The sequence below is a fragment of the Terrapene carolina genome, unplaced genomic scaffold, assembly GCF_002925995.2.
Source record: "Terrapene carolina triunguis isolate 2854851 unplaced genomic scaffold, T_m_triunguis-2.0 Scaffold130, whole genome shotgun sequence".
NCBI lineage: Eukaryota > Metazoa > Chordata > Testudines > Emydidae > Terrapene > Terrapene triunguis.
This window is the reverse complement of record NW_020664481.1, coordinates 20317366-20340482: the sequence shown is the minus strand read 5'-3', so window position 1 is coordinate 20340482 and position 23117 is coordinate 20317366. Positions and strand designations below refer to the sequence as shown.

The 23117-nt window shown below is 48.2% G+C and overlaps 1 protein-coding gene across 3 annotated transcripts; it reads right to left on the bottom strand.

The window, feature by feature from the left end:
* Positions 1 to 1022: 1022 nt before the first annotated feature.
* Positions 1023 to 16828, bottom strand: CFAP20 (cilia and flagella associated protein 20). Of its 3 annotated transcripts, none has more exons than XM_026652861.2 (6): positions 16594 to 16828; positions 6542 to 6621; positions 5103 to 5214; positions 4121 to 4309; positions 2749 to 2859; positions 1023 to 1513 (listed from the first exon to the last, which is right to left on the bottom strand). In XM_026652861.2, exons 1-6 carry the CDS (start codon positions 16675 to 16677, stop codon positions 1508 to 1510), a joined length of 582 nt encoding a protein of 193 aa, XP_026508646.1. In that variant the 5' UTR covers positions 16678 to 16828; the 3' UTR covers positions 1023 to 1507. The 3 variants fall into 3 exon arrangements, with proteins under 3 accessions (XP_026508646.1, XP_026508648.1, XP_026508647.1); XM_026652863.1 differs by lacking the exon at positions 16594 to 16828 and adding an exon at positions 16506 to 16524; XM_026652862.1 differs by lacking the exon at positions 16594 to 16828 and adding an exon at positions 16270 to 16285.
* Between the last annotated feature and the right edge of the window lie 6289 nt (positions 16829 to 23117).

Below are 23117 nucleotides of genomic sequence, written 5' to 3'. Positions count from 1 at the left end.
CTGGGACTGACTGATGGTCTCAAAGAGGCCAAGATCTCCACCCCTCCTCACTTGCAGTCAAGTGCGGCCTTTGGCAAGCTCAGTAAATGTGTCTGGATAGATTACAGATGAACTTCATTAAGGGCAGTCTTGGCACTGAGCGGATGAGTGGGAATGAAACAAGTCTGAAGCCAAGACTAAGGGTGTCAATGCAGGATTGATGCCTCCCATCTTTTATATCCTCTCCCATGTTAACTTATTAATCAAAGCTACCTGGAAATTCAGTTGTTAGAATACCCCCAGATGTCCCCTGCCGGAAGTGCTCTACAAGCAATTCTGAGGGGGTAAATTTCAGCCTCCTTGTCAAAGGCCACCTCCCCCATTAGACCCAGGGAGAGAAGGTCTGTCCGTCACTGCTTAGCTTGCATTACGGACATAAGTTTGCTGACGTTTTGTTAGGACTGACATAGAACGGAAACGACACTCATCCAGATTGGTTTGAGAGAGGAAAAAGGCTGGTTTACAACAGGAAAACACTGCTTTAGCTCCTGTTCAGCTGCTCTGCTAAAGCGCCAAAGGAAAGGAGCAATTGTACTGTTTATGTTATTTTGTGCCCTTTCCTACAAGTGGCTGTTCCAAGGCTAGTCAGAGCTGGAGCATGTTCTGTAAATATACAGATAACGGAGTGAATCTTTCCATTGTGTGCAGATAAAACCGACTGATTTGCGGCTCCTGAGAAAGTTGCCTTATTTATAAGAGACTTGCATGAAGGGTACAGACCCATCTTCCGGGGATGAGCAGTACACATGGAGAGCCACCCTTGGGTAGATTCTGCCCACGGGGTTGAAGTTGCCCTGTATGATGTGGCTAGTGCACCTCTAGCCACAGCACTGCTGGGGCTCTGGGGAGCAGGCTGCCAAGCCAAGTGGAATTCAGAGGCAATATCAACATCTGGGCTGCTAAAAGGCTCTGAGGAATCTCTTTAAGTCCAACCATCTGTGAGTGAAAGAGCACCATCAAAGGAGGGAGATGCCTGGACACACTTACAAACAGAATCAAATGTTTAATAACTTTCAAAGTGTGAGTATTACATCCATATTTAGAGCATATATAAAATAAAGATGGAAAAACAGGAAAGGAAACACACATTGGTATCTTTGAGAGGGCACACTTAACCCTGTAATTCCACACCAGATCCTCTCTTCAGACACGCTACTCTCATTGACTTGGTAATTCCCCCAAGTGAGGCAAAGATTAGGTACCGCGTCACTCGCAGTGTTTAGACTCTGCTCTTAAGAACATCCAGATAAATACTCTGATTCTGTGCTACCTATGGACGTACAATGCAATTCCAGTATTATTACATGGTTAGTTGTGTCCTGCCCAGGAAAGGGATACCAAATTATTCAATAGTTACCCTATGCAGAGTGAATTTAGCTAATTGTGTTTCATTAGGACATTCTCCTCCACCTGCCTTCATGTTCATACCGAGCCATGGCGCATTCCTCGTGTTTCTTTCCAATGCAGTTTATTGCTGAGGGGGCACAAAGGAGACAGTATTATTAAGCGATCAGCGTCTGACACTCCTATTCCAACATGCCCCATGCAGCGTGTAATTGTACAGAAGGGAACGCTCCATTGGCATCCCTAAACTATCCTCATTGCTGGCCACATGCTATTGCCATGACCTTTGCAGCATGCGATCGTTAACACAGCCCTCGACCTACCCCTAAACAAACAGCAGTCTCCGGGGGGAGGGATAGCTCAGTGGTTTGAGCATTGGCCTGCTAAACCCAGGGTTGTGAGTTCAATCCTTGAGGGGGCCATTTAGGGATCTGGGGAAAAATAATCTGTCAGGGACAGTACTTGGACCTGCTGTGAAGGCAGGGAACTGGACTCGATGACCTTTCAAGGTCCCTTCCAGTTCTATATTTCTATGGGGTGGGGAGAGAAGATGCACTCCCTTGAGAAGTTCCTCCAAGTTCCTACCCATCTGTCTTATTCTGCCCAACCCAGAAGCGCTTTCATCATGAGGGTGTTTAGTCAAGGAGGGCTGGACATTTATCTATAAAGCCCCTCAATACTGATCCTGAAACTAGAATGATCCAGCGGGCTCCTCTCCCACTCACCCCAAGGACACTGCAGCACCTCTCTACTCTAAGGCAACACACTCATCCTTCTTCCCCTTCCACAGCAATGATGCTCCCAGCATCAAACAGGAATCAGAATGGAACTCTATGGGAGTCAAGGTAAGTGACCAGGGAACGAGGAAACAGAGGCTAGCACCTCTGCTTGGATGAGGTCATCAGCAACAGCCAGTTTGTCAGCAATTCTATCCTCTCTCCCCAGCAAGAGAGGGTCAGCTTCTGCGGTTCAACCCCAGAACAGGAGGAGCACAGACAACAGCAGGGGAACCATCTCGCACACTCCCTTCCCCACGAAATTTGGAAGCCCTCTTTCTAGGGGTGGGGAAAGGAACCGAGTCTCCATCAACTTCAGTGCTTCCCGGGCAAGACTGCCAATCAGTAAACAATTTGAGATATTGCTACTGATTTTAATAGTCGGGAGCCAGTGACTGGCATCAGCGGCAAGGGCATGTTCCCTACCGTGAGCAAAGGGGAAATGCTTTTCTGATACAAATATTATGTGGAGGCCTCTGATTGCTAAAACACCAGGAGGGAGGAGGAAATGCTAGACAAAGGAGAGAGATTTTTGTGATGGTCCTAGCTGCCGCTTCCCCACTTCTCCCTCCTCATCAGGCAAGCTCACCTTGGCCTTGTTCTGAACGGGGAGGTACAGCTTGAACTCCGCTGGAAGCTCATCCTCCGAGTAGAGTCTGTCAGAGAAATACACCCTCCGGATGCGACAGTTCGCATGGATCTGGTGATGGAAAGACGGAGAGAATTGGCTGCATCTTTAACATCCTCTCTTTATACTTCTCCCCTTCAGCTTGACGGTGGTTTGGCTCGCAACACACCCTGTCCTCACTCGTCGATTACGGAACTCTCCCATCATCTAAGAATCCCAGATCCAGAAAATCCACTGTGGTGATCAGTGCTGCAGGTATTACGCTGATCTGCTGACTGCCCCAGAGGCCTTGTCCAGTCTTCCTGGAGGTATCCTAGTCCCCCATCTTTCTTCCTAGCAGCTTTAAAAGGTAGCAGCTCCTCCTCCACCCTCTTCTGAAGTGTCCTAGCCACCCATCATGCCCTTGGTTTTTATAGCTGGATGTCCCAGTGTCTCATGAAATCTCAAGGACTGTTACCTGGGCTGAAAACTGACTGAAAAAGGGTCATGATAAACAGCAAGGCAGCTGTTTAGGGAGGATGAGCGCCTGGGAAGCTCTAATTGGGTCGGAATATCTTTCAGAGTTTCCAGTACCGCTGCTCATGTGATTGGCACAGGCTCGAAGATGGTAGCAGAGCTGGTTCTTGTTCTGTCCTATACTAGCACCTTTCATTCTTCAGGAACACATTCAGTAGGTGGCACGTGTCTGGGAGCTGGCTAAAGAGATCTGGGCAGAGCACTGGAGACTCCACGGAATCAGCTCTGCTCTGGCTGCCAGATGACACAAGGTTCCTCACAACTACCCCCCTCTCTGCTGCTCCTTTCTTTATCAGAGCCCTCGCTGTTGGTGAGGAGAAAACGGCAATTCCGCCCCTCCTTAGGATTTCCCTGCATAGGAATGAGAATAAGGGCTTCCATCCCACTGTCAGATGTGTGCCTGGCTTCCCAAATAGACTTAAATACCACCTCACCCCAGAGAAAGCATCTCCCCAGCTTCCTCACGTAGCTGAAGGCTGGTGAGAAGAGACCGTGGATGAAGCTAGTTCCATCATCTGAGAAGCAGCTGAATTAAGGGTGGGGTGGGGCGGAGGTCCAGTGTGGTCACCCATCACTAATACATGAGGTCACTAGCACCAGTGCTGCTCCCCTCTAACAGTGCTCAGTTAAGACAGGTAACTGGCTAAGAAGCCAAAAACAGGGTGGAGTCCAGGCCCCTTTTCTGCTTGGACTCCAGCAGCCCAATCTCCTGGCTAGCAAGAAGGGAGACTGCAGGGCATGATCTCTACGGCTATAGAGGGCGGGAAGCCCTGACCTCTGAGAAGTAGGCTCCCTGGCAGCAGCATGCTGCTCATACCTGGACCCTTAGGGTCTCGATGTAGTTCGTGCCATAGGCGCGGCGTGTGAAATCGGACAGGTTGAACTGAATTTGGTTCCAGCCGTCATCCAGCCGCATGGGCATGGTGCAGATGAAGGGCTTCACCCGGGTTGTGCTCTGGTAATTACTTGCCCGGAAGCGCCTGCGCACGTTCTTATCATCCAACACCTGATGCAGAGGAAAAAGACAGCCTGTCAAGGAGATACGGAGTTCACTCAAGACAGGCAGTCTCCAACTCAGAGTCAGACTCTAGGAGGTTCTGTAGGATAGGACTTTCTACTCCACTTTACAGCTAGAACATTTACAAGTCAGTGCCTAGATGCAACATGAAAACCTGGGTTTCAGACATGGTCACTACATTCTCTCATGGCCTGACTGGTGCCCTGAAACTCTGAGCCACAAGACTCATGGGATCAGGCTGCAATAGTAGAGAGGGCTTGATAGTAAGGGCTGAAGGGGGGAAAAAAGAAGATTTTGTGGTTGATGCACTGGACTAGGAGATCTGGCTCTGCCACAGACTACCTGTGTCACCTTGGACAAGTCACTTCATCACCATAATCATCATCCCTGGCTCTTCTATATGCTTTTCATCTGCAGATCTCAAAGTGCGTCATTTTACAGATTGGGAAACTGAGGCACAGAGAGGGGAAATGACTTGCCCCCAGTCACCCAGGAGAACCAGGAATAGAACCCAGGTCTCCTGAGTCTCAGTCCTATGTTCTGTCCACTAGGTCACCACTACCTAGGGCTAATGTCAAACAGGGATAATATTTCTCTATCTCACAGAGGTGCTAAGAACAGATTCATCAGTTTCTGCAAAGTGCTCAGATATTACAGTGCTGGAGTCATGAGTCTCTAGTCAGCCATCTCCCACTCTCTTTATACCCAGCAGTTATTGGGGCTGGGGGATACTCTCCTCTCTAACAACTATTGAGGCAGTTCTGCATGTTACCCCACTCACCTGCACTTCAAAGGTGAAGTATTTCTTTAGGTTCTTAATGATCATCACCAGGAAGGGCAGTTTGATGCCCAAGGTCTTCTTTGGGTCAGCAGGGCAGGTGATGTACGTGGTACTGGGAGGGAGAAACATACTTAATATTTCTAGCTCCTTATGTCAGTCTGCTGGTACACGGCAGACGTATCAATAGAGCACATTCTCAGACAGATCCACGTGCAAGGGGAGTTAGCCAGGAAGCCCTTATGTTAGATTTAAGCTTTCCAGGTCTAAGGAGTACACAAACCACAGGGTTTAATTGATTCCATATAACTTGGATGGCCTGAAGCTCCCACCCCTTTGACTGTCCCCAAGTCACTAGCAGAGGTAAAAATTGCAGGCCACTTAGAGACACTCTTCTGGTATCTACCTTGCCTGGATGTGCTATGCTCTGCTGATCCCTTTGCAATTTCACACGGTGCACCAGTACGCTACACTTTGCTCATATGGGGTACTAAGGGGTGGTCAGCCAATCAGATTACCCAAGCACACCTAGCCAGGCAGCTCGGACCAGTGGGGGCCTCAGTGAAAGAGTGGACTGTTCCACTCCAATGGGTGGGGAGGACTAGGACAAAACCACCATTCAGTTCAAATACCCTCTTCCTTCCCCACCAGGTTAATAGGACACTCCACAGTTATCATGAGAGCTTCCTGTTCCCACTTCAAGCACACCGCACTAGACCCCCTCAGCCCTTGATCTAAGCAGGTAGCACCCTCACAACAAAAGGGCAGTAACTCCCAAGCACTGCACATGTTTAAGGAAGAGTTAGAGCCAAACGGCCCCACAACTTTGGGCCAAAGCTCTGACAAGCTCTAAAATCCATGTGTCTTGTAAACAAAAGCCTCTTATATTTCAGCTTCCTGCTGCTACTACGATGCTTCACTCATCCTCAAGTCTTTCACTGAGGGAACGAGTGGGTCTTAGGACAATCAGATGCAAGAGACAGTGCATTGCTTTGGCTACAATTCAGCTCTCCCCTGGCACTAGAGAACCCATGGGCTACAATGCCCCAGATTGTCTCTAATAAGAAACGCAAGTTATATAAGGAGGAAAAGAGAACACCTGGCTATTACTAGGACTTGCTGAGAGAGGGAAGGCATCACTGACAGTCAGCGAGCTCGGTTTGCATCCAGAGCTCTAGGAGCATTTTAAAAACTCCAGCAAAACCCAAAATGTCTTGGAATAAAAACAGAGCTAGAATGGGCCATGCCACAACAGTGCTACAGAAGGGGCCACTTGATTGAGAAGAATCTCATCAATAAGCTGGGGGGGGAGGGGGGAAGGGAAAGAGATTAATAGTCTTTGGGAAAGAGAAGATGACTGAAGTGGCACTATGATCATTCATTCTGTTTGAGGTGCTAACGCTCCATAGCGTGTTAGGGAAAAAAATGGCCTCTTGCTCTACCTGACGTTTGTTCCTTCAATCTCCAGCACCAGTGACTGGATATCGTTATCGGTGATTCTTTTGATATGGCCATTCCGCACCTAGAACAAGAGAAAGTGGAACAGTTAGTTAGCCACGGGAGAGATGAAAGACAACCGCCATTCGTGAAGAGCAGGGGAGATCTCCCAGCCCAGAAGAGCACGCTAGAAAGACACCCCACAAGAACGCCTCTCAGCAGCTACATGCAGAAATCAGATGGACATTGTCCGTCATCCCATGCAACTACAACTGCAATTACTACTACAGGACACGCTGCCAGCAAACGCCTTTACCGAGAGTCTGCAAGGTCCAATGTCATCTCCAGATGCTGACGTCAGAGGCCAAAAACAGTACGTTGACAAAGCACATCAGTACACAGCAAAATGCATGCTGAGTCACTCTGATGCATTTAAGTCTAGTATAGGAAGGCCCAAAGAATGCTCAAGCCAGACAAGTACTAAGTTAAACCAAACCAGGGAAAGGAATGCAAGGTTGTAGCAAAAGCTACAAGAAGCCCAGGTCTATTTCTTCCCTCATTAATCCAGGACTCCTGCAGGCCAGTGCATCTACACCCAGAATACCCTCTCCACTTACAGGGCTTTTACCTCCTGTGTGCTACGGCCCATTGCTAGGGCTGGACACTGCAGCCTGGTGCGCTCAGGCAAACAGCAGCAATGGATGAAGAAAGCTTGTTTTAAGTCACACTAATAATGGAGTAAGGCTAGAGGGGGGAAAAACCCATGACTTAGAGCTGATCTGAGCTCTCCAATGATCCAGTAAAGTTACTCACAGCCAGGTCCCTGCACAATACAGGAAGGCCAGAATGGGAATCGCCACAGTCACTCACACTTGCTCTTCTCAGCAACCAACTTACGCTGAATCTCAGGGTTTGTGAGTTCATTTTTTAACGAAAAAGCTCGTTCCACATTAAGAAAAAAACGAGTTCTACGTTTAAAGGCACTTCTGCTAATTAAATCACCCACTTCCTTGTGCGGAGTCAGCACATTGCAACCCTGTGAATCCATGATAGCACCACTCTGCTGCTAAAATACAGAACCACATCAAACATCTAATGGGAGGATTCCAGTCATATGTAATAAAATGATTTACAAAACCAGCAATTCATCTTCAAATTGCTTAGTCAGTTGCTCTAGATGGACCTATAGTGGATAATAACGTGTGTGTTTGCTAAAAGAGAAATAAGAACGGCAAACAGGAGCCCACCTCTCTCTGGTCTTTAAGGATGTCTCTATTCAGATCACCTGAAATGGATGCTGGTAATGGTAGGAATGCTAGCATGGATTGACAGACCATGTTTTTAATCTCATTCCGAGCCATCACAGATAAAGAAGATGATAAGCTGCCAGAGAGAGACTCCTCAAGGGATAGCACCGTATTCCTGTTTTCCAATCCTATGCCTCTTCTGCACCAAATACATCTCCCATTTATTTATAGGTCTGTCTAAAAGAAACTAACGTGGCAATGTTCAAATGATTTGACGTTTTTGTCAGCTGCAACGGGAATCATCCATTAGAAGACTAACGTGGGGTTCTATATATTAGCAGCAGCAATAGGCGCTATCGAAGTTAAATCCTGGAAACAAGGATGCAACATGCTGATTGTGCACTGAGAAAGTAACCTGGTTAGCCGGCTTAGAGAACAGCAGTAAGAATACCTGCTCTCAGGCTACATTACAGCTTTCACCATTGGTAGGCGCCTTTGTTTTCAGTTTTGATTTTATTTAATTTTTCCTGGGAATTTATCAGTGTTTATTACCACAACAACAAAAACAGCTGAAAAATCGGTGCAAAAAACTATTAAAAATTGTTCTTGGTAAATATCAGGGTTTAGTTTGGTGGAGAAAGGACAGGGGGGAAAGCATTCAGTAGATGAATGCTTTAATAGAATTCAATGCGGTTTGCTGCAGAACTAAAACAGAACTCAAATCACAATGCCACTTCTGAGTTTAAGAAAACAGTATCCCTTCAAACCCCAAATAAAACTGTTTGTTTGAATAAACAGTTTACTGTTGTAGACTTAGAACTATATTAACATTTAATAATTGGATAAATATTTTTAAATATTGAGCCAACACCCACTGTCTTATGTGAAGTTCTTCAGTGTAATTTCCCAAAGTCCTGCATGGCGTAGGCTCGCTGTTCTGGCAAGATGGAGCTGGGTTAGCAGCTAGCTCAGGGGTTCTCAAACTGAGGGTCGGGACCCTTCAGGGGGTCGCGAGGTTATTACATGGGGGATTGTGAGCTGTCAGCCTCCACCCCAAACCCCGCTTTGCCTCCAGCAGTTATAATGGTGTTAGATATATAAAAAAGTGTTTTTAATGTATAAAGGGGGGGGTCCAAGACCCATTCTCCTACAGTCTTGCATGTAGCTGAAATGTGTACGTGGTTGGCATGAGATTCATCAGTATGTTCAGATGCGCACGCGCTTCAGAGCTTGCCTGCGTGCCTGTTTGTTTATTGTGTGTATCTTCTAGACTAATACAGAGCCTTACTTCAACAGACGGCTTTCCATATACACACAGACTGATGTATTATTGTAATACATTTATCTTATGCAATGTATTTTATTTCCCTAATAAAACAAGTTATTTTTTATATATTTGAAGTATAGTAGGGTGAAAATCAGAGAAAAACCAATAATACTTTTTGTAAAACCTGGGATTTTTTTTGGTAAAAATCAGTTTAAACTGAAAACAAAGGGCTTAACCATTGGTAATCCCAGGACCGTACCATTGGTAGCCCAAGATTTCTTAGTGACGAAAAGGGGAGATAGGGAAGGTTCAGTGTTGGGCTTCTCTAGTGAGACTCCCAGCATGGATGATAATTCATTAGTTAATCAATGTTTGACTAGTAAAAGAATGTGTTCTTTTCCTTCTGCCACCAGGTCAATTTAGTGCAACGTGAATTGACTGGTCATGGTCCATGAAGCCAGTTTCTCTCTCTGAATGCAAGAGACACATTGGAGGATTACAGAGGGAATGTGTTTCTTCTCATACAACATTCCTAGGAGCAGGATGAGGAGACAAGAGGAAAGATATAAGGTAGGCAGGACAACAGAGAAAGCATGGATGAGACAGCCAAGCAGGGCGGAGGGCAGTGTCATGGTATGCATCCAAGGGCAGCATATATTAAGAATTACAAAGAATTTGGGATGCCAATGTTTAGAGATGAAGTAGACTAGTCTACAAAACAACAACAGTTTGCTAGCTAATCAACTCATCTACTACCCTATCAAAACCAAAGTGGGGTACATAGAGAGCGCAGCATAAAACACACACCCTTCTCCAAAGAACTCTATTGGCACTCAGACATGGAGCCCCAATCCTTCCCTAGAACCTGGGGTAAGTGTGGGGACAACCAACTTATTTCACAAAGGCCTCTAAAGAGTCATCAGAACTAGCTTATCAACCAGAGCTAATTTGACTAATGGCTCTTAGCCGGGATGGGCAGGAATGGTGTCCCTAGCCTCTGTTTGCCAGAAGCTGGGATTGGGTGACAGGGGATGGATCACTTGATGATAACCTGTCTGTTCATTCCCTTTGGGGGGCACCTGCCATTGGCCACTGTCAGAGGACAGGATACTGGGCTTGATGGACCTTTGATCTGACCCAGTATGGCCGTTCTTATGACTCAGAAGAGAAGATAGCTGAAAGGCTCTGGATACCATTACTTAACACCCCACCCCTGGAAATCACTCCCCCAGAGGCTGACATTCTGATAACAGTTAACACTGAGTTCATCGGTTACAGCAGCATTGCTCAGCGAGGGATCTCTGGATGTCACGGAAAGAGAATGTTTATCACTATAGATTACAGCAGATGCTCTGCAATGACCAGTGCAGTTAAAGTGAAGGGATTTTTGGTGTAACTTTGAATGCTCAGAAGTTACACTTCCAGAAAAACTAATTTGGAGCTAACATTTTCTATACATTGTCACAACCCAAAGATGACTTTTTTGGAAGCAGAGAGAAAAAAAATCCTATCTAGTCCTATTTTATGCAACTGTGGATATTATCATCCATATAAATGGATAATCCTATTCTGAGTTACACTAATTTACTAATTATTAACCTGCCTGCACTCAAGCCAATAAAATGCTTATTCACACACTCAAAAATGGCTGGACCTCAAGGGACGCAATCATCTTTTTTAAAAAAAATCAGTTTTGTATGGACATATTTTTTACCTACTATTGTTACTAGTAACACCTTAGATCAGTGTAACTAGAAGATTGGAGAAATTGAAGATTAACTCAGCCCTTGATAGAAGAATTCAAGTTCAGTCCAAGTGGTGAATAGTGAATTAAACAGGCTGAGGGAGACCTCTAGAGACGCCAACGAGTATTTTATTGCTGTCCAGCATTAGTGCAGACACGGTTAGGTCATTATCTCTGGCTGGAACCATGCTAGCAACAGCTGTGTTTAAACTCCGCTGTTGCTACCACCATTTCCCTGACCACTGTAGGCAAAGATTATCCTCCCCCTCGAGAATCAAGCTAGTCTGACTGTGCGATATTCCACCCATACATGGGCTATAGCAGGGTTTTCTAATGCGGTTCCCAGAAAACAGTCCTTTCCACACTGGTCAGGGAAACCATGCAAGTAACAGCTACACCTCTACCCTGATATAACGCGGTCGTGGGGAGCCAAAAATCCCTACCGCGTTATAAGCGAAACGCTGTTATATCAGGCTAGCGGTGGCAGGGCTCCAGTGGTGATTTAAAGAGCCCGAGGCTCCCTGCAGCAGCCGGAGCCCCGGACCCTTTAAAGCGCCGTGGGAGCCCCGCTGCTACTGCGCTATATGCGAACCCGTGTTATATCGGGTCGCGTTATAGCGGGGTAGAGGTGTATTTGTATTCTGTGGTCAGATTCCAAGAGTTATTTGGTATTCAGGTGAATGCTAAACACTGGCATACACTGCATTGCTAGAGAACAGCATTTGAAGTTGCTCTAACTTTTAATCTTTATCGTTCAGTTTAAGAAAAGTCTCAGTAGTTGCGTACTTGGAGAAATCAGCCAGAGAATCAATCGATTCGATAAGTTCCTTTGAACAGTTTCCATCCACTGCAGCAGAACAGCTTGCAATGCTGAGATCAGAGAGCCAGGGGCTCAGGATTGAAGAGAGGTTCTGATTAACTAAGTGTTAAAATGCAGATAGTGACAGTGCCTTGCAAAACAGGTCTCCCAGACAGGCCCGGAAGACTCAAATGGCAGGAGATGCACTCCCTGGGTAAGTGATCTGAAGACTGAGCTGCTCTGCACACAAAAAATCTAGAAGAGCTAGAAAACACGTTCTGTATTTAGGGGGCTCTGGTGGCTGTTCTGGCAGGATGGTGCTGGGTTAGCAGCTAGCTCAGGGGTTCTCAAACTGAGGGTCGGGACCCCTCAGGGGGTCGCGAGGTTATTACATTGGGGTGGAGGCTGACAGCTCACAATCCCCCAATCCCGCTTTGCCTCCAGCAGTTATAATGGTGTTAGATATATAAAAAGTGTTTTTAATGTATAAGGGGGGGGGTCGTACGCAGAGGCTTGCTATGTGAAAGGGGTCCCCAGTACTGAAGATGGAGAACCCCTGAGCTAGCGCTTCCCCTATCTCAGAAAGCCAAGGATGTCCACTTCAATTTTCAGCGGCATCATCCACTTTGGACTCCGGAAGCGAAGTCTGTGAGCATGATGCTAAGTACAGAGCAGATGAGTGAAAGAGCTGCCCTCATTGCCAAACCACCTGCCGAGAGACTAACTGCAGCCCATGGGGGGTGGGGGGGAAAAGAGAGTGAAAGGGAAGGAATGAAAGTAATTCATAAGGAGAGTTGGAAGCCACACTGTTCACACAGCATAATCAAGGAAAGGAGTCTCTGTAAAGCGAATGCTTCCAAGATGTTTAGAGAGTCTTTGCCCTCCCCCTCCATCTACATTAAGAAAATAGTATAGTTACATCAATACAGATCCTTGATGTCAACAACCTGCACCAGCTTACACCAGTGCAGCTTACTTTATGTTCCCAGTGCCAGTTTCCTTAACACAGACAATGCCTAACAAGACTACTAGCTCTTGACATATTACAAGTGAACCCAGGTCTTCAGGAAATGCTAAAAATCTCTGAAGACCCCTAACTATAAGCAGAATAAGAGTGCAGGTGAAAGTGACAAACCCATTTACTTAGGTTCAGCTGTGCAGGGTGCCACAGTTGAGAGGAAAGTCCCGACTTTAGTCTAGTTCCAATGGACATTGCCTCCGCCCGCCCCCCCGCCCCCCCATTACAATGAAGCTGGCCCAGAGTTCAGCACACTTCACCATGAGAGACAAGCAGGGCCGACAAGAGGGGGGGAAGCCGGTACAAATTACCGGGGCCCGACAGTCCGGAAGGGGGCCCGGGGCCTGGCTTTCCCCCCCCCCCCTCGTCGGCCCTGTTTAGCCCTTGCTGGGGGACCAGAAAAATTTTTTTCACTGGAGCCCGAACCCGCTCTCGGCGGCCCTGCAGACAAGTATCTGAGTGGCCCAGCACTCAGGAGAACAATAGGTCAGCAGGCAAGGTACGAGCATTTTCACCCAGACTGTCTGTCTATCTCTAAACAGTGCTGTCACTCACTTAGGCCATGTCTACACCGGGGGGTCGATTTAGCGGGTCTAGTGAAGACCCACTAAATCGACCGCAGAGCGCTCTCTAGCGAGAGGAGTAAGGTAAGTCTACTGGAGAGCATCTCCCGTCGACGCAGCATGGTGTCGATACTGCAGTAAGTTGACCTAAGCTACGTTATTCACATAGCTGGAGTAGCGTAACTTATGTTGACTTACCTGGCAGTGTAGACAAAGGTCTTCGAATCATAGAACCATAGGGTTAGAAGGGACCGCAAGGGTCATCTAGTTTAACCCCCTGCCAAGATGCAGGACTTGGGAGCCCTTACATTTTAATGAGACCATTACAAAAGAAAAAAAGAAAGGCTTATAAACCTCATGGTTAACAACATCCCTATGGGCACAAGTATTTTTCTTAGAACAGCACTGCATCCACTGCTCAGCCTTCCTCTAGATCTGTTATGTTTATTTCGGCCCTGATCCTGCAACTAACTGCTTGCGAACAGACTGCTGCTATTAACTCCAATGAGGCTCCAGGCAGGCACAGCAATCTTCTCACATGCAAGAAGTTGCATGACTGAGGCCTTATAAAGCTGGCATTTCTTACAGCACGGATGTTAGCTAAACAGCATTTAAAAAACCAACAACATTATTTCTTTGCCCTCACAGGCGTTTGCAACACATTCCATTGTAGTATACTCTGAAAGAGAGCCCAGTGGTGCTTTCAGACCACAAATAGGCCTTGTTTTATTTAATATATTTAGCCCACATCCCTGAAGCAGCACAAGGGACATCTGTAACAAAACACACCTCCAATTTAAAGAGCACCTTCAAAAAGGAAAGAAGTTGCACTCTTGCCCCCCCCCACCCTTTTCTTTGTGCTGCTCTATGATGTACAGAGAAGGCCTGAAATGGTTTTATAAATATAACAGATGTTTTCCTGCCTGCTAAGTTACATTAGAATTTTAGGTCTTGTGAATGGACAGTGAAATTATGATGTCACAAGAGACTGAATATTAAAGCAATTGGGAGGAGAAAGGAGATTTAGTCAGACTGTTTCTAACTTATTTTGGGGTTGATTTTTGCATAACATCAGTGACTAATGAGTACTTTGGGGGAAGGGATGTCTCTGTTAAAGGTTCAACACCGGCAAGAGCTGACAGACATCTGAGGGGCCTAAAAAGCATTGCAGCAAAACGAGGAAAGGCTAAAGCTGACATTCTTGCCATTTCTATGTAGAAAAATTAAAAGACACTTTCAAGACTTCTTTACACGTCCTAAAGGGGAGAAAACACCATTTTAAGTGCCCTTTGCAGGCCATTTTTAAAAGGAACATAAACAAAACAAAAACATCTTTGGCTGACATCCTACTGTTCCAAGTAACACCCAAGGTGACTGTAACTGACAGAGCAAAAGGAGTTACCTATTTTTTCCCCAGGTTGTTTACTTTGACCATTTGACAGCATATTGCTTACAGTCACTTTCATTATTTCACTATGGTTAGCACCTCATGTTGTGGGGGTCTTTTGTATAGCAACTGGAAAAATTCAACTGTTAATAATAGAAACATGCTATTTTCAGACCACAACATTTGGCAAGGAGATTTTGGGGCAGATGTAGAAACGGATATTTAATTTTAGAAAACGAGATACAAATTACTAGATTTCACACTGACTACTTCATATTTTATAGTGTGCGGAGGGAAATTTTTCTTCTCAAGGAACTCAAAGTGCAGTATGAGTCAAAGAGAAAACTGCAGACACTAAACTTGGTATTTCTAAGACGAGACACTGCCTTATTAACACACAATCACTCTTGGGACAAGGACAAGAGCCCTGCATTGAGGATCAAAGCTGGTAGAAGTTCTGAGGACTGTTTCTTATATTTCAGAACACTGTATGCTGCTGATCATCATTAGGGCTTCTATTTTTCAGTGTTTGTTTTTAGGAATTCTTCAGTTGTACATAGATGCCCAAAAACTGTGTGTGTGGCGGGGTTCCTGGGCTCGCTCTCATATACGGTAATGAGTAGTATGTTATATACAATAGCATATATTACAGTAATGTAATAAGTAATCTTTGTAATGTTCTCTAGTGCTCTTTAATGTAACACTGTTTCAAACAGCATTATTTTAAAGTGCACTAGGGAACCTTTAGTGGGCACCAGCAGGGTCAGCCTGGACCAATTAATGTTCAACACAGTAGTGAGCTTTAGAAATCAAACCGCCACAGTCCGCATTACTCCTCCGTGCAGACAAGTCTTTAGATACAAGTAACCATTTCTAGGTTATGCCAGATAAACTCCTGATTCCTTTTTGGGGAAGGAGTTGGGGGGGGGGTTGTTATTGATTAAAACTGAAAATCAGATGCGTTGCTTACTACTTATAGGCAGCAGCCTCCATGACACCTGTACACGAAGAGCTGTGAAGCAGCTACATGGATGGGACAGAAGTTGGCTAGCTTTTGCAGAAGTGGCTCTGCAAAGTAGAAGGTTACAATTCTCTCTTTCAATCAAATCTAGTCTTTTAAACAATGGCATTTGAATGCTTCACAGCCAGCTCCAGTCACTATGTCAAAGGACAAGTAACACCCACTACCTACAAGACAGCAGGAGCTCCCAAGTTTCCTTACTGAGACCCAAAGGAAGATCATTTTGTGAATGTGCTTTCCCCAAGAGAGGATAGCCCTGGCCTGGCCTGGCGCTCCCGGGACATATTCCATTTGGAGGGCAGCTTGTCAGGAATGGGTTCACTCCTCCAGGAACTGTCCCAGAGCGCAAGAGGCCCCCCCATAAACCTGCCAAGCAACCAGTGATGCCCAGGCCTGGGATGCAGGTTGCCAGGCAGCTTGTTGCCATAGGGACAGCAGATTACCGACCTCTACGGATCTGACCGGGCACAGACATGGCACTGAGGCCCCTAGCCCCGGGGGGAGGAGTCCGTGTCCCTCCCCCCCACACACACACACGTGTCCCAGGGACCTCAGCCCTCCCTCCCTCCCCTAGAAATCAGAGCCACTAGCGGCTTCTTGCTGCCACCACCCCCGGGAAGTGCTGCCGGGCGCGGGGGCGCTGGAGGAGGCCAGGGCCAGCCCCACACCGGCCCAGCCCGCCGGCACCTTCTTGTCCCAGATCTGCAGGAGCCCAGCCGCGTCCCCCACGGGCCCAGCCCCCCGGTCCCCCCAGGCCCAGTCCCCGGCACCTTCTTGTCCCAGATCTGCAGGAGCCCAGCCCCGTCCCCCACGAGCCCAGCCCCCCGGTCCCCCCCCGGCACCTTCTTGTCCCAGATCTGCAGGAGCCCAGCCCCTCGGTCCCCCCCGGGCCCAGCCCCCCGGTCCCCCCCAGGCCCCAGCACCTTCTTGTCCCAGATCTGCAGGGGCCCGGGCCCAGCCCCGGCCCCCACGAGCCCAGCACCCCGGTCCCCCCAGGCCCAGCCCCGGCACCTTCTTGTCCCAGATCTGCAGGGGCTTGCTGCCGATGCTGTACAGCACGGAGAGGAAGCCGCTCTGGAACGTGTTCTTGAACATCCCGCCGCCGGGGGAGGGGGAAGGGTCTCCCGGCCGGCCCGGCTCGGCTCCCTCCGCTCCTCGCTGCCGCCGCCGAGCCCCGGCCACCCGCTTGCCGCGCGGAGGCAGATGTTGGGTCACCTCCCGGCCACAGGAAGGGGAGGAGCCTGCGTGAGATTCTTCCGCGCCTCGCAATGGTCCCCGTGATTGGCTCTATGCCGCTTGGTTCAGCCCCTTCGGCCAGGTCGCGCACCGTCACCAAGGAACTACATTCCCCTCCAGCCGGAACTACTTCTCCCGCTCGCCGAGGGGCCGTGTGTTGTCGGCGTGTGCGCACTGCTATGGCAACAGGCCTGAGTGCAGCGAGCCCCGCCCCTCGGGCTGAGCCGGGCGGGAGGGGGAGGAGTCATAGACTATCCGGGGTGGAAGGGACCTCAGGAGTCATCTAGTCCCACCCCCTGCTCAAAGCAGGACCAATCCCCAACTAAATCATCCCAGCCAGGGCTTTGTCAAGCCGGGCCTTAAACACCTCCAAGGAAGGAGACTCCACCACCTCCCTAGGTAACCCATTCCAGTGCTTCACCACCCTCCTAGTGAAATAGTGTTTCCTAATATCCAACCTAGACCTCCCCCACTGCAACTTGAGACCATTGCTCCTTGTTCTGTCATCTGCCACCACTGAGAACAGCCGAGCTCCATCCTCTTTGGAACCCCCCGTCAGGTCATTGAAAGCAGCTATCAAATCCCCCCTCATTCTTCTCTTCTGCAGACTAAACAATCCCAGTTCCCTCAGCCTCTCCTCGTAACTCATGTGCCCCAGCCCCCTAATCATTTTCGTTGCCCTCCGCTGGACTCTCTCCAATTTGTCCACATCCCTTCTGTAGTGGGGGGGACCAAAACTGGACACAGTACTCCAGATGAGGCCTCACCAGTGCCGAATAGAGGGCAATAATCACTTCCCTCGATCTGCTGGCAATGCTCCTACTAATGCAGCCCAATGTGCCATTAGCCTTCTTGGCAACGAGGGCACACTGGTGACTCATATCCAGCCTCTCGTCCACTGTAACCCCCAGGTACTTTTCTGCAGAACTGCCGCCTAGCCACTCGGTCCCTAGTCTGTAGCAGCGCATGGGATTCTTCCGTCCTAAGTGCAGGACTCTGCACTTGTCCTTGTTGAACCTCATCAGATTTCTTTTGGCCCAATCCTCCAATTTGTCTAGGTCACTCTGGACCCTATCCCTATCCTCCAGCATAGCTACCTCTCCCCACAGCTTAGTGTCAGCTGCGAACTTGCTGAAGGTGCAATCTATCCCCTCATCCAGATCATTAATAAAGATGTTGAACAAAACCAGCGCCAGGACTGACCCCTGGGGCACTCCGCTTGATACCGGCAGCCAACTAGACATCAATTCATTGATCACTACCCATTGAGCCTGACAATCTAGCCAGCTTTCTATCCACCTTATAGTCCATTCATCCAATCCATACTTTTTTAACTTGCTGGCAAGAATACTGTGGGAGACCATATCAAAAAATTTGCTAAAGTCAAGACATCCACCGCTTTCCCCATATCCACAGAGCCAGTTATCTCATCGTAGAAGGAGGGGCGGGGGAGGCTGAAGGAGGCAGAGGAGGGGTGGGAGATGGAGGGGAGGGGGAGGCAGAGGAGGGGTGGGAGATGGAGGGGAGGAGGTGACTGGGGGAAATGGGAGGGTTGTGGAGATGGAGGGGAGCGGGAGATGAAGACTCAGGAGGCAGAGAAGGGGCAGGGAGATGGAGGGGAGGAGGAGGCAGAGGAGGGGTGGGGAGATGGAAGGAAGGGGGAGACTGGTGGGCGGGGAGGTAGAGGAGCTAGTTCTGGTCCTCAGTAAGTTTCCCCTGTGGGTTTATCTTCTTCCCTGTTGCAGTTCCCTCCTGGTGCAGGGAAATCGCTGGGCTGGAGCCCTAGTGCTGCATTTTGGGCTGTTGAGACACCTGAAAGGGTTACGCTTTTCCCTGCTTGTTTTAGCCTTCGCAGCCCCTGGCAGGACAAGCCTTGCTTTCCTGCTTTTGCTGGGGGTCTCAGTGGAGGACTCAGAGCTCTGAGTGGGAATGCTCTCCGCCCTTAAAGAAGGGGAACAGGCTGCTAAATCTTTGACCAAAGAGCTTTTCTCCCAACTCTTTATACAAGTGTTGGAGTTTAAATTAGTTTGTAACAAAGCCAGCAAACAGTCTTCATCAGATTCTCATTCTCCCATCCCTAAATCGGGTCTCACGTGCATGCCCCCTCTTCTCCTATCCTACTAGCGCTTTGGTCATGTCGAGCAGGGGTTCTCAGCCTTTTTCTTTCTGAGGGCCCCCCCCAACATGCTATAAAAACTCCACAGCCCACCTGTGCAACAACAACTGGTTTTCTGTATATAAAAGCCAGGGCTGGCATTAGGGGAGTAGCAAGCGGGGCAATTGCCCGGGGCCCCACACCACAGGGGGCCCTGTAAAGCTAAGTTGCTCAGGCTTTGGCTTCAGCCACAGGTGCAGGGCTTTGGCTTTCTGCCCTGGGCCCCAGCAAGTCTAATGCCAGCCCTGCTTGGCAGCCCCCCCGAAACCTGCCCGGTTGAGAACCACTGATCTAGAGAGTGAATTGCTAAGGTAACAAAACAAGCAGAACCAAAAAAACTCCAAACCCCACTGAGGTTTTTTTTAAAAACAAAACACCCTTCATTATCACAAAGAGGCAGAAAAGAGGATAACTCCCCCCCCCTTTTTTTTTCCCTTTGAAGTGTTGTAGGTGAACACCAAGAGTTTTTCATTTTATTTTTTTATTTAAAAAAAAGTCAGCTAGTGGACTGGAATAAAACACGAACAGTCATATACTCAGGCCCTGATCCTGCACATATTTATGCACATGCTTAACTATATTACATAAGAACGGCCATACTGGGTCAGACCAAAGGTCCATCTAGCCCAGTATCCTGTCTTCTGACAGTGGCCAGTGCCAGGTGCCCCAGAGGAATGAACAGAACACGTGATCACCATGTGATCCATCCCATCGACCATTCCCAGCTTCTGGCAAACAGAGGCTAGGGACACCATTCCTGTCCATCCTGGCTAATAGCCATTGATGGATCCATCCTCCGTGAACTTATCTAGTTCTTTTTTGAACCCTGTTATAGTCTTGGCCTTCACAACATCCTCTGGCAAGGAGTTCCACAGATTGACTGCGCATTGTGTGAAAAAATACTTCCTTTTGTTTGTTTTAAACCTGCTGCCTATTAATTTCATTTGGTGACCCCTAGTTCTTGTGTTATGAGAAGGAGTAAATAACACTTCCGTATTTGCTTCCTCCACACCAGTCATGATTTTATTTACCTCTATCATATCCCCCCTTAGTCGTCTCTTTTCCAAGCTGAAAAGTCCCAGTCTTATTAATCTCGCCTCATACGGAAGCTGTTCTATACCCCTAATCATTTTTGTTATCCTTTACTGAACCTTTTCCAATTCCAATATATCTTTTTCGAGTTGGGGTGACCACATCTGCACACAGTATTCAAGATGTGGGTGTACCATGGATTTATATAGAGGCTCGGGGCTTCGGCGAAGGGGAGGGCACGGGCGGAAGGGGCCGAACTGGAGACTAGCCTCCCCAAAGGGGGGCTCCACCCGCCGCCCATGGAGACAGCCCCAGTGTGCGCCCCTTGCCCCCATTGCTGGGCCTGCCCTGCAGAGGCATGGGGCTGACACAAGCAGCTGTGGGGAAGCCGTGGGGAGCCTTGGCCAAGCCCTGTCCTTGCCCTTAGTCTCCGTGAGTTGCTGACTGGCTGGCATGGCATCAGGCTGGGAGACTGTGGGGAGCCTGGCCCACCCCAGCGGGGCAATGGAGCCTTCCCGTCTTGCTTGTCTGAGCCAAACCGGCTAGAGCCTGAACCTACCAGCGTGAAGCCCAGCCAGCCGCGTGGGGGCCTACCTTGCTGGAACCCCCACTCCAATTGCCTTCTAATCTAGGGCACCTGGGCCTCAGCCAGGCCGTTTTCTTTCAAACAGCGGTTGAAAGGAAGGGGAGAAAGTTCTTAGCCTCCCCCCGCTCCAACTCTGCTTTTCAATTCAGTAACTTCATTTATTAGAGGAAAGAAGCAGAAGGCATGAAACACGTAAAACTAATCTGAGGGGAAAGCGTCCAGAGTTGCTATGCTCATAATGTTCAACAGTCTTAAATATATCTGTTGGTTCAACTGGTTTGTAGGTAGATGGAAAAATGGCTAGCAACAATGAGTGGTTTTGAGGGTCCGGAGTACCCAGTTTTACTCAACTGCTAAAGAAGAACTTACCTGCTGAACCCCCTTTTATATTTATTAAGTTGATTTGCTTTCACCACTAGTACAAATAGCTTTGTAACATTGTAATGAAAACTAACCTGCCTAGGCATGCCATCATTCAGAACGAAAACCATTTTCCTTACCCATTTTTTTTTTAAAAAAAAGAAGATTTTGAGGGCAAATAAAGGGTTAGAACTATTAACTTTGACGTTTTTCCTCATTACTTTGTATGTGTCAGTAAGACATGCTGTTTGATCTTTTCTTTCTTATACTCCTGGGGGAATTCTGTAAGGAATCTATTTTGTCAAAAACATTTCCTGAATCTTTTTTGTTGTCGCTATTGTTACAGACATACTTGCTAACAGGTATTTTGAAATAAGCTATCAAAATAATTGAAAGCGGCATGATTATATGGGGTTATTTTGACAAAATATGCAGAATTTTAAAATATGGCCGGCAGAATTTTTAATTTTTTGGCACAAAATTCCCCAAGGAGTAGTGCGGGTGCATTAGTCTTGCAGGATCATGGCCTTAGAATGAAAGCTCCTTGGGGCAGGGATTGTCTCTCCTTTATGTATGTGTAAAGCACCCAGTATAATGGGGTCCTGGCTGGAGTCACTAAGTGCTACACTAATATAACTATTAAGAATACACTGATGATTTATTGTGACATGAATAATAAGTTCCCTCCCAGGAGCTGAGGCTGCTGTTCTGGGACAGATCAACAGGGGCAGGGTTTTATTTTTTAAAGTTTTTGTGAAGTGGCTCCCAAATAAATTTAGAAGAGAAAAAACACACACAGCCCTCTCCAAGAACCTAGATTCAGGGTCCCCCAGGCTCCCCATTTATGAGCAATGAATACATTTCCTTTCCCTATCTGTTCTGCTCTTTGGCAACCACGTGTTGCTGCAGATCTGTGAAGCACTGAGGTCCATCATTTTCAGGAGTAAAAAGATTCATGTGAAAATTCATGCTTGATAAACCCCAAGCCAGAGAGAGACCTTAAAAAGAAAATCCGATTTGATGTTTTCACCCAGTGAGGGGGCACACTCACCTCTCGTGAGCGCCTCCTGTCGGGTGTGTGCAAACCGGCACTCTCTTTCTCTGCTCACAGTGCCCCCTGTCGGCAGTTACCCTTGTCAAGAGGGTCTTCAGTGGCTCATCACATGACGGAATCCCACCTGGGATAAAAGGTCCAATAGGGCCTATCACAGTGCCCTTGTCAGTATCTGCAGCCCTGTCTCTGGGCTCAGTTCTCAGCCTCTTCTGGGCTAGCTTGAAGTCTATGTCTGCCCTGGTATAAAGCTGTGCCCCAGGGCTTTCTCCTTGGAGACTCTTTAAGTCCTGCCCTTCACTTGGGCCTCTAAACAAGCATTATCCCCTTTTTAGAACTTACACCACCCTGCCCCCGTCCAGGCCCCAGGCCCATCCACTATGGGTCCCAACCCAGGGACCCTACACATAGCAGCCACGTGTTGCTGCTGCGGTTGTTCCCTGGGCCACTTCCCACGTAGCGCCTTCTACTTCACCCTTGTCTCAGGGCTGAACTTCTTCCTCACAGAATGCCAGTGTCACCAGAACCCTTAAACTCCAGCAACGAGCACCTTTCTTGCTCCTCTGGTCCCTGCCAGGAACTGACTAGCTCAGGCCTTGCAGTGGCTTTTATCTGAGCCCACTGAGCTCTGATTGGCTGCTTCCCTGCAGCCTTTCTAGGCAGGCCTGAAGGACCCAGCTTTACAGCTGCTTTACTAGGGCGGGGTGTGATAGGACCAGGGGGCCTCACAGGGCTCAGGACACCTCATCACAGTCCCCTTAGACACTAGCCAAAGAACCCGGGTCTAAGGAATGAATCACAAGTGCTTGTGGCTGGCATGGATAAAAGACAAGTGCCCGCTGATACAGAAGATAGTGTGAAGCAGCAGTTCTCAACCAGGAGTCTGGATCCCCCTGTGGGGCCGCAAGCAGGTTTCAGGGGATCTGCCCAGCAGAGCCCAATGTTTGACTCGCTGGGGCCCAGGCCAGAAAGCTGAAGTGCTGCTGTGCAGGGCTGAAGCCTGGGGCCCTGAGCCCTGCCACCTGGGACTGAAGCCGAAGCCTGAGCAACTGAGCTTTGCGGGGCCCCCTGTGGTGTGGGGCCCCAGGCAATTGCCCTGCTTGCTACCCCCCTAA

What these genes read in the sequence shown, in the direction of transcription:
- CFAP20 (XM_026652861.2), bottom strand. Translation starts at nt 16,677, where the DNA reads ATGTTCAAGAACACGTTCCAGAGCGGCTTCCTCTCCGTGCTGTACAGC. An exon ending in TGCAGATCTGGGACAAGAAG is followed by an intron (nt 6,622 to 16,593) that starts GTGCCGGGGCTG and finishes CTCTTGTTCTAG; the next exon opens with GTGCGGAATGGCCATATCAA. An exon ending in ACTTCACCTTTGAAGTGCAG is followed by an intron (nt 4,310 to 5,102) that starts GTGAGTGGGGTA and finishes CCTCTGCATCAG; the next exon opens with GTGTTGGATGATAAGAACGT.